The sequence below is a fragment of the Parambassis ranga genome, chromosome 4 (genome assembly GCF_900634625.1).
Source record: "Parambassis ranga chromosome 4, fParRan2.1, whole genome shotgun sequence".
In the NCBI taxonomy this organism is placed as follows: domain Eukaryota; kingdom Metazoa; phylum Chordata; class Actinopteri; family Ambassidae; genus Parambassis; species Parambassis ranga.
Window position 1 is genome coordinate 21,275,893 of NC_041025.1, and position 17,014 is coordinate 21,292,906.

Below are 17,014 nucleotides of genomic sequence, written 5' to 3' on the forward strand. Positions count from 1 at the left end.
CTGAGGATTCATTGATCTGATTGAGTCACCAGTGCACAGCCTTACAGTAAAACTAGCTGTTCTCACTCTTTATGCTAAGCTACCTTTATCATCTCCTGGGTTCAGCTCCATTTTAGCCCACAGATGACAGAGAGTTGTATCATGTGGCCCAGAAATCAACTGAACAACTGTCATATAAAGCCCATGTATCCTGGTCTACAGACACCCCCCCCCCCCACACCTCCTCTGTTCACTGTTGGGGGCGGGGGGGGGGGGGGGGGGGGGGGGGGGGGGGGGGGGGGGGGGGGGGGGGGGGGCAAACCTCTGAGCAACACCCCCTGCAGGCTGGTACATCCTCCCTCCTCGTACTCTGTAAAAACCTCAGCACACTTTCAGTGCCTCTGAACAATGTTGCCAATATACCGCTGACTGAATGGATGACTGGACAACTGGCTGAGTGTGTGTGTGTGTGTGTGTGTGTTTTCTGATGAATAAAATGTGCACATGATGATGGCAGCTGAGTTGATGATTATTACAGTCAATCTGCATCTCATGTTCTCTTCCACGTCTCAGCTCGCGCAGTTGCTGCAGGGGACATAAGCGTTCTGTGAGCGGATGCTGTTATTGGCTCACAGGGAGGAGATGCTCTCTCTCTCTCTCTCTCTCTCTCTGTAGCCCAGTTTCCACTGCACTGATAACCAGGCTTTACTCATTATTCTTCATATTACTTCTGCCAAGAAAGCTGTTCTTGTGCCTCCGGTGGATTGTTTATCTGTCAGCAGGAGATCTAACAAACCTTATGAACAGATTGCCTGAAATGTGCCGCACTCACCTTATTAGTTTTTAGTGTAGTGAACTTGAATTTCTGCCATGAGATGGCTCTTTTTGTCTAAATTTGGCCAGTATTCTCCCATACTCAATTATTATTAATGCTGGCCCATCTGCTACCCACATAAGCAAGAAGACAAAAACTTTAATATCTGCTTTCACCTCCAAATAAATGCTCTGCAGCCCAGGGGAACATTTCGAAATGATCCATAGATATTAATCACTATCAGTTCTCTATATTACATAAAACTATTGTAAGAATTCATCTGCACAATTGAAGCACACAGACTCCTGTGCCGGTCTCTGTACCGGCCATGCAGCAGCAGTTCACAGTGATGCAAGAGGTAATTGCTTCAACCAGAGTTCCAGCAGGTGATTGACGGCTGCTTCCTTCAATCAATATGAGTCAGACTGAACCAATGCATCAGCCGTTGTTCTGATGTCAGGTTATTCCTCAATTATGCAATAATTATGCAATAAGTCAAAATATGAGGGTAGAACCATAGCACATAGACTATTTTATATGTATAACAAAGATTTAAAAAAAATAAAAAGCCTCATAGATCTGCAGTGGGATCAATGTCTTCTGACAATTTGTGGACAAACCAGTGGAAAATGTCCTGAAAATGGTTCATTTATTCACTAATTGTAGTTTTAGAGCATATAATGATGGTATTTACTCAAGCTGAACTTGCCTGGCCACCGATTCAATTCAATTCAATTATTTTGTTTTTTAACTGAAGAGCGCTTTTTACAATTAAGAACTAAACCCAAGCCTGAGTCCCTGACTAAAGACATGAACAGTGGCAAATAAAGGAACTCCCTTTTAAGGAAGAAACCTTGAGCAGGACCTGGCTCATAAGGAGGGGGGGGGGGGGGGGTATAGAGGAGGGTAGACGAAGGGGTAACCCACCCAATGCCTGACCTCATCACCCCTCATCAGATTTTACAAACAAGAAACCAGAAGAATAATGTCCACATACTTTTGTCCATATAGTGTGTCACAGAACCGTCCTGCCCACACTATGCTGCCAATATGACCCCTATTTAACTGCAAAGGTGCTTACATCAGTATCCAGATTTTTCCAGAGTTCATCCAGGATAAAAAAAAAAAAGCTGCAGTTATACAGAACATCGACTCTTTGTCACTCACACACTTAAAGAAACGGAGTCTTAGTCATTAAGTGTAGCTGTCACCCCCACGCTTTTTAGAACTGTGTTCCATGTCCATTAAAGTCAGTCTCATTCAAAACAGCTGCTACCAGCATGAAAAAAAACATTATAATACACTGCCTTTTAAAGAAATTGAGCTATTATCATTCATTTTAGTCGTTCTCAGATTCATGTTCCACATTCATTAAAAACCATAGCGATGGCTAAAAAAGGAATTGCCATCAGATACACCTGTGTGTGTGTGTGTGGACATACATACATATTCTCAACCTGCTACAGGGTCACAGGGGGGCTGGAGCTTATCCTGGGCAGGGCCCCAGTCAATCGAAGGGCCGTAGGCATAGACAGACAAACAACCATTCACACTCTCTCCACACAACCCGGCAATTTAGAGCCACCAATTAACCCAACATGCACGTCTTTAGGATGTGGGAGGAAGCCAGAGTACCTGCACAGGGAGAACTATTTTCATTTTAATTGTACAGTCTTGCAATTTAAAAAAATGTACATGTGTGCGCACAATCAAAAACCTTTTAAAAGACTTCAGAAACCACAGCAGCTCTGTGCTCCGTGGACTCCTGCATGTTATGTCTCTGCAGGTGTTTCTGTGTTTGACTGTCAATCTGCTGTCGTCAGCGCGGCAGCAGCTTTGCACTCACCGTGGGTGTAACAGCAATTTAAACGCAACAGGAGTTAGAGCTTAAGGTAAAAATGAATGATTGTGTGCAGCTAATAGTTTCCATTCTAGCATGTGTGAGACCTGGTGAACAGTTGTGCCTTCGGTACAACAGCCAGAAAAGCACAGGTGCAAATGTTGCATTGCAAACAGCTAACAGCTTATCGAAGATGGCAAATTGGCAATAATCTGTGCTTCATTAAAATCCTCTTTTTGTCATCATCATCATCATCATCATCATCATCATCATCGTCATTTTTTTTTAATTTGTGCTTCTTGTTTTTCTGACGCACAGAAACCACAAACTAAAAACTAAATGTCAGTCACAAGTTACAGTCCTCCAGGCTGTGCTGCTGCTGCTGCTGCTGCTGCTGGACTGTAGGTCAGTAAGGCAAACAGTTGTTTTTGAGGAAGTGGTGACCCCAGTGTGGAAACTGAATTTTTCTTTTTCCTGGAAGAGACCACATTTGGCTCAGTATGAGAGACAGCTGTAGAATTCCGAGCAGTGATTTCTCAGGCAGTCTGAGGGACATGAAACAGTGATCTTTGTTCTGCTGTTAGGACAGAAAAGTGGAGGATGGGAGGGGGGATGTTTAAAAAAAAACAAAAAAAACAGGAAGTTGATCCATTAGGCCACACCAAAGGCACAATAAGTGTAAACTGATATTTGATGGGTATACTGTACAGTATTTAAAGTGCATATGCATACAGTCATGTTTAAAAGTCATTCAATTCTATGTTGTTTTTGGGTAAAAACAAAAATCACCTGATCACAGAAGGTCTGTGTATGAAGCTATTACAACATTAGACAAACTTTTTTCCCCATGTCTTGGTTTATGGACGGGATGTCCCAGTAAATCCATGCAATGCTCAGAGAAATCCAAAAAGAAAACCACAAGAGCCTCATCTCAGAGCCTACAGGCCTCACTGAGCATGTCCAATGCTAATGTCCTTGACAGCACAATTAGAAGAAGACTGAACAAGTACAGTTTGTTTGGACGGGCTGCCAGGAGAAAGACTCTTCTGTCTAAAAAAGCACAACGGAGCTTCACAAAGCTGCATCTGAACAAAGCACAACTTATGGAACAATGTCCTGTGGACAGATGAGACCAGAGTGCAGTTGAGATTTCTTAATGCTCACCACCACGACTGGTGAACCAAACATTACAGCATAAACACTTCATACTCACTGTAAAGCACGGCGGTGGAGGGCTGATGGTTCGGGCTTTGTTTTGCAGCCACAGGACCTGAGCAGCTTGCGGTCATTGAGTCGACCATGAACTCCTCTGTACACCAGAGTATTCTACAGATAAATGTGAGACCATCTGTCTGACAGTTAAAGCTTTGTCCAAACCTCCACGACGATGTGAGAGTCAATTAAATTAAATAAATATATTGGCAGATTGACTGAAAGTTCAAAATCACTCAGATGCTGCCCTAAATAAGAATATTTTCTTTAGCTGGGAGGACATGTGGCTTTAAACGCTTTAATTTGGTTCCAAAAAAAGCACAGTGAAAAATCAGTTGTGTATATTAATCCCTCTTTTCTTATAATACAGTTTAAATACTATTTTAATATAATATAAAGGCATGTTTTCATGCAAAGTTGGCGTCTTAAAAATCAGTTCCACACTTATTATTTAGCTCCCTCTACTGGTCTTAATGTAGTATGACACACTTATTGTCTTTAACTTTAAAATACATGCTTTAAATCAAACTAATTTAAGTGTAGAATAAATTAATCATACTGACTCTGTTCCCTTCATGATGACAGTATGTGTGACTACGTGGCGAAGGAATTGGAACAGGAACCACCCTGAAAGTGTCCGTATCCATGCTTGAACAGTGGGTCCAGGCAGCCCCAGCAGAACAGCTGCCCACAATGACCACACCTCATCGCATTACACCCTGAGATCTTCTGCAACACACGACACAACAACAAGTGGTCACACACCAACACAGCAGGAATGTGTGTTTAGAATCCTATACACCAGTTTGGTGTGTGTTACCTGTATCCTCCAGAAGCAGTGAGGGCAGGCTTTGCTGTTGTTGCTCACCCATTGGTCACTCAGACCCGTCTCCAAAGAGGACCTCAAGGTGTCACGGCCGTATCTGCTCTCCAGGAGGCGCTGCCTCTCCTTGCTGCCGTGGGTATAGTCGTCCCAAAGAGCCTTCATCCCCTCTGAGACACAAAGCATCGCTTCAGACACACATCGACACATCCTCACTCAGCACTAACTGCACTAACTCTGTGTGTATACCCTGTGACTGTGGCAGGTCCACGCAAGCCCCCGGCAGGGCCACATGCGTCAGTTTCCTCCTCTGACAGTCACCTGTTCCGTGGTACGTCTTTCTGCAGGCGGCGCAGAAGGCGAAGCTGCACACAGAGCACAGAGCCGCATTGCTGGATTTATCCAAGATGACAGGCGATCCGCAGCTTAGCCGAGGACAGTACACCACATCTGAGAAAAGAAGAGACATGAGCAGTGCTCGATTCTTTCAAGTGAGTTCAACCTTAGTTTAGCTGCAACAGAGTAGAAACGAACCAGGCATGCAGTCCAAAGTCGACTGCAGCAGGAGACGGTCGTACCGGCTGAACAGCTCCTCGCCAACCAGCCTCTTCACCTGCCAGGAGAAAATATACTTTATATATATACAGAGTGGTGTGGTGGTCATCACTGCCACTTCACAGATAGAAGGTTCCTGGTGTGAATCTGGTGGCACCTTCTCCTTGTGCATGTTAGGTTTAGTGGGGATTCTAAATTGGCCATATGTGGAAGTTTGTCTCTCTCCTGGGACCTGTCCAAGTCTGGAGTGCACCCCGCCTCTCACCCATTGACAGCTGGGATACCCATTAAAGACTAATACTGTGAGGAAGCGAAGCTGTAGTGATGTAATAGTCGCAGAGCTTTCCAGTAAACCTGGGCTCTGTATATCTCTCAGGATGCACCTACAAAAATGGCAGATTGTCCCTTTACATTGTGCTAAATCATGTCCTCAAGTGGGTCAAGGAGTTTTAGGACCCAGTAAGCTGACAGCTCAGTCACTTGGATCAAAACAAAAGTCCAAGTAACTTAACAGCATGGACACATTCCTGGCTCATACCCAGCTCTGTGACCTTCTAGTAGTTGTTGTTCTGTCAAGATCATGTCATGGATTTTGTCAGTGGTGGACTGGCATCTTCCAAGTGGACTCAGAATGGCCTCATTGACACCCTTGGCTGAGAGAGAGGGAGGTGCAGGTGAATGCCAGATTTGTCCATTCTCCCTGACAGTGCCGACATTTCATTTTCAAATAGCCAAAATAGGAAAAACCACAAACTGACTTCAAACTTTCTTTGAACTGCAAAGCTGAATAACTCATCTCCTTCTACCTTAGACTGCATAATTATCAATCACCCCTTTGTAAAATCAGCTTCTGAGAGGTGAGGAGGACTGTACCTGTGCAGGTGTAGGTGCGGAGGTGCAGCCCGTCTGAGGACAGGTGAGGCCGCGGACGTTCCCCTCCGTGATCTGGACTTTACAGAACTCGCCGAGGCATCCCTGGCAGAAGATGTGTTCACACTCAAGTAGCTGCACACAATCCGAGCCGAGCCAGCCTGTGAAACACACGCCGCAGTCAAACACCGTGGAGGCAAACGCTCTCCGTTTCTGGGCCGCATTGTGGATCAGAATCTGGGACATGAGAGCTTGTGATGGAGTGAGAGAGAGGGCAGGGAGGGGGTCGTCTTTGGAATCTGGAGGAGAAGCGGCTCCTTGTTCATCTGGATTTAATGCTGAGGAGGAAGAGGGCAAGGCACCCTCTTCTTTTGCAGACATTTGCTGATCTGCATTAGACTCTGAGTTCAGATCACTCTGAATGGTGAGGGAGGTTAAATCAGAATCACAGGGATGTGAGGTTGCAGCATTTGGTTTGTCCTCCGGGATGCTGTGTCCATCTGATGGGAGCTCCAGCAGACTGTGGATGTCCAGGAACTTGAGGCTGTCCTCTCTCAGAAACTGGACCCAGGAGAAGAGCACCACAGCGCCCCCGGTGGCCTGGTACAGATCACCAAGCTGAGCACTGAGTGCAGCCAGCTATGAGGAGAGGAGAGGTCTGATCTTAAAAAGCTTGAACAGGTCGTAGATGAATGATCAATGTGGGATCAACCTAACTTGTGTTTATTGATTACCTGTGTGTAAGTCAGCCAGCTGCAGGTGAGGGTGAAGGAGGGAGGGGAGCAGGAGGGATAGTCCTCTGGGAGGTCAAAGGTCAGAACTAGAGCTGTAAGAAAAGATATCTCATACTGCCGCAGTGTTTCACCTAAAAGAGAAAAACAACAACACAGACACAAATATATACGATTGTATTTTTCCAAAATAACAATATAACAACAATAATAATAATAACAAATTATTATTAAAATAATTATAAATGGATTCTTCTTCCGTGTAGATCCCTTTCTACTACAAACTATTATCCAATTATCGATAGGATTGCATCAGACTGTATGTTTAAGGAAGTATTAGCTACCAACACGTTGCTATTATTTCAGTTAATGTCCGGAATGTGCTCGTTTCCTGCTTATTTACCTTCTTTCAGAGCTACTTTAAAGTCCGCAGGAAGTTCAACAGACACTCGGATTTCTCCGGCAGACTTCGACTCATTCCGGACAAACTCCTCTGAACCGAAAATACTTTCCAGGGCGAGCAGCTCGTCTTCCTGCTCCTCCAGGTCTGCGTTCATATCGATGATCCCGGGGTCTGGAGACACAGTCCACGTCCTTCTCGCCCTGCTGGTTTCGGTTCGGATGGTTTCTATAAGCTGCCTTGTTTATGTCGCAGTCCTTGGCTTGTTGCTGCGCAGCCGCTGCGTGTTGACTCAGACTCTTCCTGGTCCGGCGGCTTACCCGCCCCTCTGGTGACTCACCTGCAGGGTGATGCAAAGAGCAAAGATACTGCTGCAATGTGCAGAAACTGACCTTCAAACTGTCCAAATAACTGTATTATTTGAGTCATTTGTGAGGGTGCAACAGGGCCGGCCCAAGCCTTTATGGGGCCCTAAGCAAAATTTCATATGACCACCTCATGCATCAGATGCTGCATCATTATATAGGCTGCACTGTGTGCAATACACACTACTGAATGTGTAATATCATCTTGTTTGTATTAATTTTATAATTCTAATAATTTAAAAATATAAAATATATATTTTATCATGGACTTTTGGTGCTCTTGGGGGCCCTAAGCGACCGCATATTTCGCATATGCCTTGGGCCGGCCCTGGGGTACAAAGTAAAAATGGATGAGACAAGTTTATTCTAGTCATTTCTAATTCTATGCACATTATTTAACACAGCTGGTTTCATTTAGGGAGGTTATCAAACGTTAGAAATTACACAGAAAAACAAAATACTGACATTCATCACATTCATACTTTAAGCAGAACCACGTTTTCTGGTCTGTATGTATTCAGTAACACTGTGGAGCACCTTCACTTATATTCAGATATTTGTAGATTTATATGGAACCTAACCATGAGTGCAAATCCATCGATTAATTAATAAGATAAGATAAAAGAAGATAATCCTTTATTAGTCCCCAGCAGTGTTACAGCAGCAACAGCATGATGTAGGAGAAGTCAGTCCGTCAGTTAAAGCTGTAGTTTTCCTTCACTTTGTCGTCAATCATCAGGATGGTCTCTGTCGTGCACTGAGGCTCGACGCTCAAAGGACTTCTGGGTTTCAACATGGCAGGCAAGGGCTCGGGGCCTCTGTAGGGTTTAACCACAAACTTCTTCTGGAGGCCATTAGAATGGGCTGGGTTGAAAGAGACACACAGACAAAAGTATTCACATGCTGTGTTCGGGTACACATTCAAAATACTAATATACTAATTTTCTGGAGCCCAGTGCTTTAAGGGTGGGGTTTGGGAGCTGGCACTCGGAGTGTGTGACGATTCCCACCTAGCGGTCTCATGCACTCTTCCCTGTGTCCTTCGTCCCATCCTTTCAGTTTGCAGCTCCTGGAGCAGTAGAAGACTTTGTGGCAGCGGCTACAGGCTGTCAGCTGCACGGACGTGCAGCGGCCGCAGTGATAACAGAACTTAATGGCTGGTTTGCTGAAAAATAAAACAGGAGACTGTATTTACATTTTATATAACAGGAAGCAGACCAAGAATGAGCAGGCACCTTTGATGAATGTGCCGGTGTACCTGTGTTTTTGTGCTTTTTCTAGTAGAAATTCACATCTGTTGGCCCCACCTGCCTCTAAGTTCATTAAAGCACCTGTTATAATTATACGAAACACACATTATTTATTGTAAAAAAATATTTTTTTTTTCCTTGGAAGAAACACAAGTAGCACTGACTGTTCACTGTCAGCTCCCTCTCTAAGATTTCTCTCTCCTTCTGGCGGGCTGTCCATCTCACGAGTTCTGCCATGTTGCGCAGGAGCTGGCTCCGTGCTTTGAATGTTTCCCTCTCTGCCATGTTCAGAGCGTGGAAAGGCGTCTCGGAAATACGCAAGTCCTAAATGGTAACATATAACACACAGACAGAATTATATGCAACCATGTCTGCATTTGATGCAAATTAACAGCAATGTAAACAGCGTATTTTGAATCCGTGTGTTACCTGCTGGAAGGAGTAGTGTGCATAGTCCACTGCCGTTCCCATAATATCACCCACCCTGACTGGCATCAGGATGTCGGCACCTGCCTCGGCTAACATGCCCAGCTACATTGAAGACAGAAGTCAACATAGCAGCTGCTATATCTTCCATTCAGATCCATGTACAAAGAACAGACATTCCTAATTTGGCATGTGTGTTTTGTACCAGCTTAATCCTGTCACCTAGGTGGTAGTTGATGTTAGCGATAGCACAGAGGGCGCTGCCCACCCTGCAGCCCAGGGGTATGTTGGGATCTGCACCACCCTTCAGCAACTCCTCCACCGCCTGAGCGAGGAAGAGGAGGAACAGAAAGAGAGGTTTAAACGTGTGTGTACAGTTAGACGGTGTGAATTTGTATGGGTTTGTGCGGCACCATGTCGTTGCCACTTGCAATAGCCAGAGAGAGGGGTGAGTGTCCACTCCAGATGAGGTCTGTACGGGCGCTGTGGGACAGCAAGAGGGCGACCACTTTACTGGAGTTCTGCATGAAAGAAAATATTAATATTCATGAGCTGGCAGGAAAATCTCTGCATTTGTCTGCCCCATTGAACAGGAAAACTTTTGATTTCGCAGCTTTAAGCAGTCTTTCACCATAATGTTTTACATGTGTAAAGGTCTGTATGCGCAGTATTCACTGACCAGATAGTCGGCGTCTTTCTGACAGGCCACGTGCAGAGCGGTTCGACCTCCTTCTCCGAGATGTGGGATCTCACTGGTGCTCAGTGGCTCGTTGACCTTCGTGGAAATTTGGAAAAGAAGGACTGATATTTTCATCAGTTCATATAACAGCAGTACATTCACTGATGGGGGCGAGAATTACTAGTCTACATCTGCTGACCCCTCAGGTTGCACGCTGACCTGTAACCGTTAAATTCACATCAGTCTATCCCAGTGTTAGCTCTGGAGCAGCACATACCATGTCAGGTTCATAGATGTCGTCTTGGTCACATGCCCGTGCGTCTGGATCAGTGATGCTGTGCAGCAGCATCTCTGTGATTGTGGGACCGGCCGGACCCAGCAGTGCTGCAGCCACGTGCAGGGGATGCAAGCCTTTTTTCTACAACATGGACATGGACATTATGAGGTTTCTAATAAACCTATTGAAAGGAAGTGAATAAAGTGAATTCCTGCCTCTGGTGGAAGAGAAATGTCAGTGCGAGCTCCACACAGCAGCAGTCTTCTGACAGCCTCGGTGTCGGACGCCATGATGGCTAAGAAGAGGACAGGAATGGGGACCCTGGATACGTTGGGGTCAGCTCCCCGCTCTAATAAGAGCTTCAGAGTGTTCAAACGAACACGTCGCCTGCTCCGACAAAACACACATATGATCAGAATGAAACAAACAGCACAAGAAGAGAGAAACAAAAACAGAACTGACTCGATTTTCATGGCGGCCATTTTTCGTACGGTGCCTTCTGTGTCTGCGTGCTGAGGGAACCCTGTGCGACTCAGTGCTTCTGCTGAGTGCAGCATCGCTTCCTCTGTGACCTGGATGGTGAAGCTGCTGACCGAACAGGTGGAGTCGAAGTTCTGTTTCAGGCTCGGTTCTTTGTTTTTGTCCTGCTGTAAGCAGAAAGACAGATAAGTAAGAATTCTTCCTCCTTACAAAACCTCTGTGAATTAAACCCGAACCCCTCCTGCTACCTTCGCTCTGACTTGTTTCCACTGCACACAGCCCACGGGAATGTGACCATCCAACACTTGAATGGAGCGCTCCACGCAAGGCTGGTCCTCAGTTTGTCTTCCCTCCATATCCTCCACCGAACCTGGCCTTGACTCAGTTTGTCTGCTCACAGCATCTTCTCCTTCTGCTCCTTTTACCTCTCCATTCCCCCATGTTTGTTCACACCTGCTCTGAGTTTCCTCCTGTTCGCTTACAGTGTCATCCTCCGTCCCGCTCCTTGCTGTCTCCTTACAGTTTATATCCTCTCCCTCCTTCTCTCGCCCGTCTTCCTCTTCCTGTTCCTCCTCCTGCAGGTGTTCAGTGTCTGCAGGAGTCACAGAGCCAAATGAGCTCCTGCTGATGAGCCCAGGGTCATTGGACGCTTTACTGTGTGGGGGTGAGCCTCGTTCTGTTAGTTCTTCTGATGTTCTGAAAAAATAGACACAAATACATTTATATCACCTAATTCTTGATGCAGGATATTATAATATATAAATTATAAGTGGAGTAGCTGCAATCCTACTGGTCAGGGAGGTGGCTCTGGGTGTTTTGTTCCCTGAAGTTTGTGTCAGCGGTCTGAGGTTTGTGGTTAAGAGGTCCAGGTGTCTGTGCAGTGAGGCTGACCTGGCTGATCTGGGGACTGTTCTCAGATGAAGATGGAGACCTCAAAACCACCTGATGGCACATAAATAAAATAAAATTAATATTTATCCTATATCTTATAGAAACATTCTGCCATTATACAAATTAAGCATAATCCTACTGCGGTTTTGGCAGGTGGTTCAGTCAGAGCCGTGTGCAGAGACTGGAAAGGGTAGTAGAGCACGTGGCACACAGCCAGGGCAGACATGCCTTCACAGTTCAACTGGTCAATGTCAGCACCTTCATCCAACAACAGCTGGATCACATTATTTTGGCAGTTTACCTGTCAGAAACAGAAGAAACCAGGAGATATTAAACATTAACCAAAGATTAAGGGGTTTCTGTCTCCCCCTTGTGGCAGTGAGGAGAACTGCAATACTCTTGTTAAATAGTGTCAAAAGAAATGAATTGTGTTACTGTGGCAGCGATCAGTGCAGTGTGTCCTCGTAGGTCTGCTACATCAGGGTGGACTGAACGAGTCTGGAGGATCTGGGACACAGCCTGCAGGTCTCCTCGAAAGCTGTGCTGGATTAACAGTTCTGAACTGACTTCCAGGGGCCCTTTAGGACCAAAACCTTGTCTGTTCAGACAGAGGACGGCTGCCACGTCCCAGCCTACATTTTCAGCCTGCAGTCTGAGACACAAACACACCAGGATATGTGATCATTAGTCATGTACGATACAGTTAGAAATGACACTTATTGGATGTATGTCTGACCTGTGTTTGTGTATGTGGGCCTGCATGCGGGCCTGTAAGAGCTGGGTGGACAGTGGGTCCCTCTTATAGCCTTGGTATGAATTAGCATCAGGCTGCCACAGCTCGCCAAAGAAGTGTTGGTCTAACGCTCTTCTATGGCCAGGGGGAATGGGCAAGTGGTCGCCATCTGTTGAGTAACGTCCCATGCCGGGTGGGAGGATAAAATCTGACGGCAGATCTCCGTCTAAATCCACCTGAGGGGGATCACAAATGAACTGATCTGAATCGAGCCGAAAAGCTGAAAAGATGTTCATGACAGCAGTTATTTACCTTCACGTCTGTACTGGAGGGAGATAACTGAGGCTGGAAGAGAAGAGAGTAAAGGAGAAAAGAAGAAATAATGCTAAGATACATGCAGACACATATGGTACAATAAAAGATCATGAAAACATGATTACACATGATCTTTAATGGATACAGTCCCCAAAAAAGAACTCTCAAAATGACCTGTATATAATGTATGTACAGTATTCATAGGTATTTTAATTTAAAGAGTATTGAATATTATAAGATGCATTAAAGTATTCACCTCTGAGTGTGTCAGTGAGTCCGGTGGACCCATGTAGGCAGCATATTCAGGGAGGCTCGTCAGGCTGAAGCCCTCCTCCACACAGGTACAGAGCTTCAGCAGGCGCTCCCCGAGCCACAGACCCACATCCTGATGCCCATCTGGGTAAGTGAACACACCGGGACCAAACCTCTGGTCAGACCGGTACAAACCCTAAAAACAGAAGCAGAGAGATATTAAAGGTACAATCTAAAAAATGTGTATCATCCAGTTTAATAATAATAACATTCACACAGTGGTAAACTACAGGTGTAGCCACAGCTCCCCAGGGGGAGACTGATGGAGACATGGCTGCCAAGGTGCACCTACACCTACGGCCTCTCCGACCACCGCTGATTCATTCATACACATCCATACACCAGTGAGTGCAGTGGAGGCAATGTAAAGTTTAAACACAACAATGACTGGGGCAGAGCTGGGATCGAACCGCCAACCTTCCGATTATTGGACAACCCTGCTCTACCACTGCTGCCCACAAAGGAGTTTACCTGGAAGGTGGCTCCATCAGGAAACACGTGTTGTCCATACCCTTCCTTTCTGTTGAGGTAGAACTTGCCGGTGAACTTGTGGCCTGTTGGCCAGAGGTACAGTCCGTCTCCATGTCTGTAGTCTTTGTAGAAGGAGCCCTCATAGACCTGAGGACACAAAGAAATCCGGTTCCTATCATTCACAGAGGGGACACAGCACAGCCAGCTAAACTCTACTAAAAACCGGACTCTTACCTCTCCGCTGCTCCAGCTGTATCTTCCTTTCCCGTGTTTGAATCCGTTTACAAACTCTCCTTCGTATCTGGATCCGTCGGACCATTCCTGCACACCGAGCCCTTCTCGCCTTTCTTCGCCGACTTCAGAACCACCACCACTGCGGCGGCGGCGGCGGCTTTGTCTCGCTGCTCCCTGCGGCTCCGCACCTCCTGCTCGCCCCGCAGCACATCCGCAGGTCGTCGACATTTTTAACCCGGGTCTGAAAATTCTTCACCTGAACTCAGCAAAGCGCATTAAAAACTGCGGCGGAGAGTTAGAGGAGAGAAATTCAGTTGTCAGATTTGAGTCTGAACTTTTTCCTGTGGACGCTGGTCGTCATGGCAACGGAAGACTTCTCACGCATGCGCAGGCAAAACACACAAACTCAAAAAGTTTGGAATATATAAAATAAATAAATACAGAAAATATTGACATTTGTTTTCTTTATGTCCTGACATAGAAAAATTAAATTTATTTTTTATTTCATTTTTTTACACAGCAATTCTGTCAATCAAGTGAATAAACTGTGGTGAAAGACAAATAGTTCTTTTTCATAACTCAGTTTTACCCCTTTTAATTGACCCCCCAACCTCATTCTTTTAAGATTGATTATCATGAAGATTACTGTCATTGATATTTTGCAGTATATCAACAAAACTGGATAAATTAAACCTGCAGTGTGGTGAAAAATGAAAGTCTGTCGACCTTTGTTAGAAAGCAGGTCATCTTTGTGAAAGGCACGTGTTTCTGTATGTAAAGACAGTGAAACAGGACCACCCTTTGTCAGCGTGTCACCTGACACTTTCCCTCTGTAACTGACACTGCTGCTCTTAGTGGAAGCCTGTGTTGGAGAAGTCAGGTGAATGTGGACATGTAAGTGTCCAGAAGAAAAGTCAACATGCGTCTCAGATGCTATAAATAATAATAAAGTCACAAATCCATTCAGGTAACCCTCTGTTAAAGAAAAAAAAATCTTTTATACAGCCTATAGATGATAGTAATAATAGTAACAATGCTTTTTTTCTTATAGGCACCTTTCGGGACACCTTAGAAAAACACAATAAAAAATGATAGATTACAACACTTTACAATAAAAAGCTAAAATCATTAGGGGAGGTGGGGGGTAGGACAGGAGCTGATAGTGGACAGAGAATCAGTGCTCTGAACCAAGGCCAGCCCAAGGCATATGCGAAATATGCAGTCGCTTAGGGCCCCCAAGAGCACCAAAGGTCCATGATAAAATATTTTATATTTTAAAAAATAACATTGATTAATACAAACGAGATGGTATGGTAATGATTATGTTACACACACAGTGCAACAACCACAGCGGTCTGAAGAGGCGTCGTCTCCACCACTGCATGAGGGTGAAATGAGCACCAGTCACCAGCAGATGGCGGTAACACACAAAGACTGAAGGAGAGCCGCTGAGGCGTTCCTTCTGGAAGAGTAGCCATGTGGAGGAAAGTAGCGTTTAACGTTTTATGCCTCATGGATGATTGGTTCTGTAGGTTCACTTTGATCTTAAGTCTTTATCAGAGATAAAATGAATTATCTGTTTAAGTGAAAGCAGAAATATTCACATTACCTTCAATGTAAAGAAGAAGAACATAAAAAGAAGAAGAAGTTTGATGTTTTGAAACATTAGACCCTTACCCCCTGATAACACAACATTACATTGCCCCAGAACACTGTCCGTTCCCTCCAACATGTCGAGAGACCCACTTTTGACACAGATTCTGAGAGATGTCTGCAGCAGTTTGAGACCTGGATCCACCCCTTCATCCACAGACAGACAATCAAGACACCCACAGAGTCTCCACTCTGTAGGCAAATCAGTGAAGACGCATCACGGTGATAGTCGTCTGTCTCATTGCTGCTGTTTGAGAGTCTATATACGCTGCACACACTACCATAACGAGTAAAAATGATGTCATCTCCTGTTTGGAAAGCGGAGGATTACAAAGATATCAGGGTGAGAACATCCTCCACTGAACCAGCAGGTGAGACAATTTAATTAGTTTCATTTCTCACAAATATGCAAATGCCACACTCCCAGGACAGAAAGGTAAAATATTCATTTAGATGTTTGTGTATAGCTTGTTGCCTGCCTCTGTGTGTGTGTGTGTGATAGAAGACATTAAAAAGCAGAGAAAGCCTACCTCATAGAGCGAACCCCATTATATAAAGTATATCAATCACAATGTATGGATGCCCTCACACTCAACTCACACTGAGCCCCTCTTCAAGCCAATTAAGCTGATGTACAGTGTTCAAATTTGTGTGTATATATGCAAACACACACACACACACACAGAGGCTGAATTCCTGTCAATACAGATGTGTGTACTTGTAATCCTCTCAACACACAAGTGCTAAACACACACACGCATGGATAAGAGGAAGAGAGAACAATAAAGGATAAAGGAGAGGAGTATAGGACGCACACACACGCACACACACAGAGAACACACAGAACACACATGCACACAAACACACAGAACACACAGTGCTGCTAATCTGAATTGCAGATGTTTTTTGTGGCCTCTCTCTTTTTGCCAGCGCCATGATGATGGGCCGTCCTCGTTAGCATGGAGACTTTTAGCTGTAATTATTTGGTAATGGCACTTAGCCCATCAACTCCTCCTTTAGTGTGTCCCTCTGCAGGCGCACAGTGTCACAAACATGCACACACTGAATGCAGCTAGACAGACAGACAGACACATGCAGCTGGGATAGAAATCCATGAGTACAGACAAACACAGACAGGCAAACATTAACTGCACACACAGACAAAAATACACCCAGAATTCAGAAAACACACAGACACACACACACAGTGCCACATCCCTGCTTCTCCGTCTGCCCCCGTGGCTAATCTGTGCAACTTATTATCCAGGAGATAATAGGAACTGTCATCCGTGAGACAGAGGGAGGAGGAGGAGGAGGAGGGAGATGGAGGAAGAGGGGCGGCCGTGTGTTCACTCCATTTTTTTTTTAAACACAAAGAGACTGTACTGCAGCAACTTTACGAGGCCAGATGTGGCGAGTGGAAACACCTTAGCGCTGCAACAAATGGCGGCGCCACAGTGGGGGAAAGTGGTACAAAAGGGAGGAGCAGAAGTGCTGATGGAGGTAAAGTGAAGTGGACCAAGAGAGACGATGTAGGCAGGGATGAGGGAGAAAAGCTGATGCAAATGGGAAAAAAAAGACTTTTTACAATCCAGTTATACACTGCAGAGGCTGTGAAACACTTCAGTGAAACAGAGGAACCATAAACCTGCTGCTCAGAGGAGGAAACGGAACAAAAAGAAAATGATGAAGAATAATTAACAA

At 45.2% G+C, this 17,014-nt stretch overlaps 2 protein-coding genes across 4 annotated transcripts; both read right to left on the reverse strand.

Annotated features, from left to right (window-relative positions):
• Nucleotides 1-1,690: 1,690 nt before the first annotated feature.
• Nucleotides 1,691-7,564, reverse strand: LOC114434204 (E3 ubiquitin-protein ligase RNF14-like). 3 transcript variants are annotated; one of them, XR_003670474.1, is made up of 8 exons: nucleotides 7,228-7,564; nucleotides 6,828-6,958; nucleotides 6,097-6,732; nucleotides 5,203-5,281; nucleotides 4,918-5,118; nucleotides 4,666-4,838; nucleotides 3,847-4,574; nucleotides 1,691-3,107 (listed from the first exon to the last, which is right to left on the reverse strand). XR_003670474.1 is itself a non-coding variant. In XM_028403220.1 (7 exons), exons 1-7 carry the CDS (start codon nucleotides 7,379-7,381, stop codon nucleotides 4,440-4,442), a joined length of 1,509 nt encoding a protein of 502 aa, XP_028259021.1. In that variant the 5' UTR covers nucleotides 7,382-7,564; the 3' UTR covers nucleotides 3,846-4,439. The 3 variants fall into 3 exon arrangements, 1 of the variants encoding a protein (XP_028259021.1); XR_003670473.1 differs by having other exon boundaries at nucleotides 1,691-3,749; XM_028403220.1 differs by lacking the exon at nucleotides 1,691-3,107 and having other exon boundaries at nucleotides 3,846-4,574.
• A 719-nt stretch (nucleotides 7,565-8,283) lies between these two features.
• On the reverse strand, nucleotides 8,284-13,885 carry ankmy1 (ankyrin repeat and MYND domain containing 1). The gene is made up of 19 exons (XM_028403959.1): nucleotides 13,658-13,885; nucleotides 13,424-13,570; nucleotides 12,897-13,088; nucleotides 12,329-12,561; nucleotides 12,028-12,244; nucleotides 11,732-11,893; nucleotides 11,593-11,643; nucleotides 10,950-11,126; nucleotides 10,684-10,865; nucleotides 10,437-10,608; nucleotides 10,217-10,362; nucleotides 9,945-10,047; nucleotides 9,679-9,786; nucleotides 9,471-9,590; nucleotides 9,269-9,370; nucleotides 9,004-9,163; nucleotides 8,848-8,920; nucleotides 8,600-8,754; nucleotides 8,284-8,453 (listed from the first exon to the last, which is right to left on the reverse strand). Exons 1-19 carry the CDS (start codon nucleotides 13,883-13,885, stop codon nucleotides 8,284-8,286), a joined length of 2,898 nt encoding a protein of 965 aa, XP_028259760.1.
• Between the last annotated feature and the right edge of the window lie 3,129 nt (nucleotides 13,886-17,014).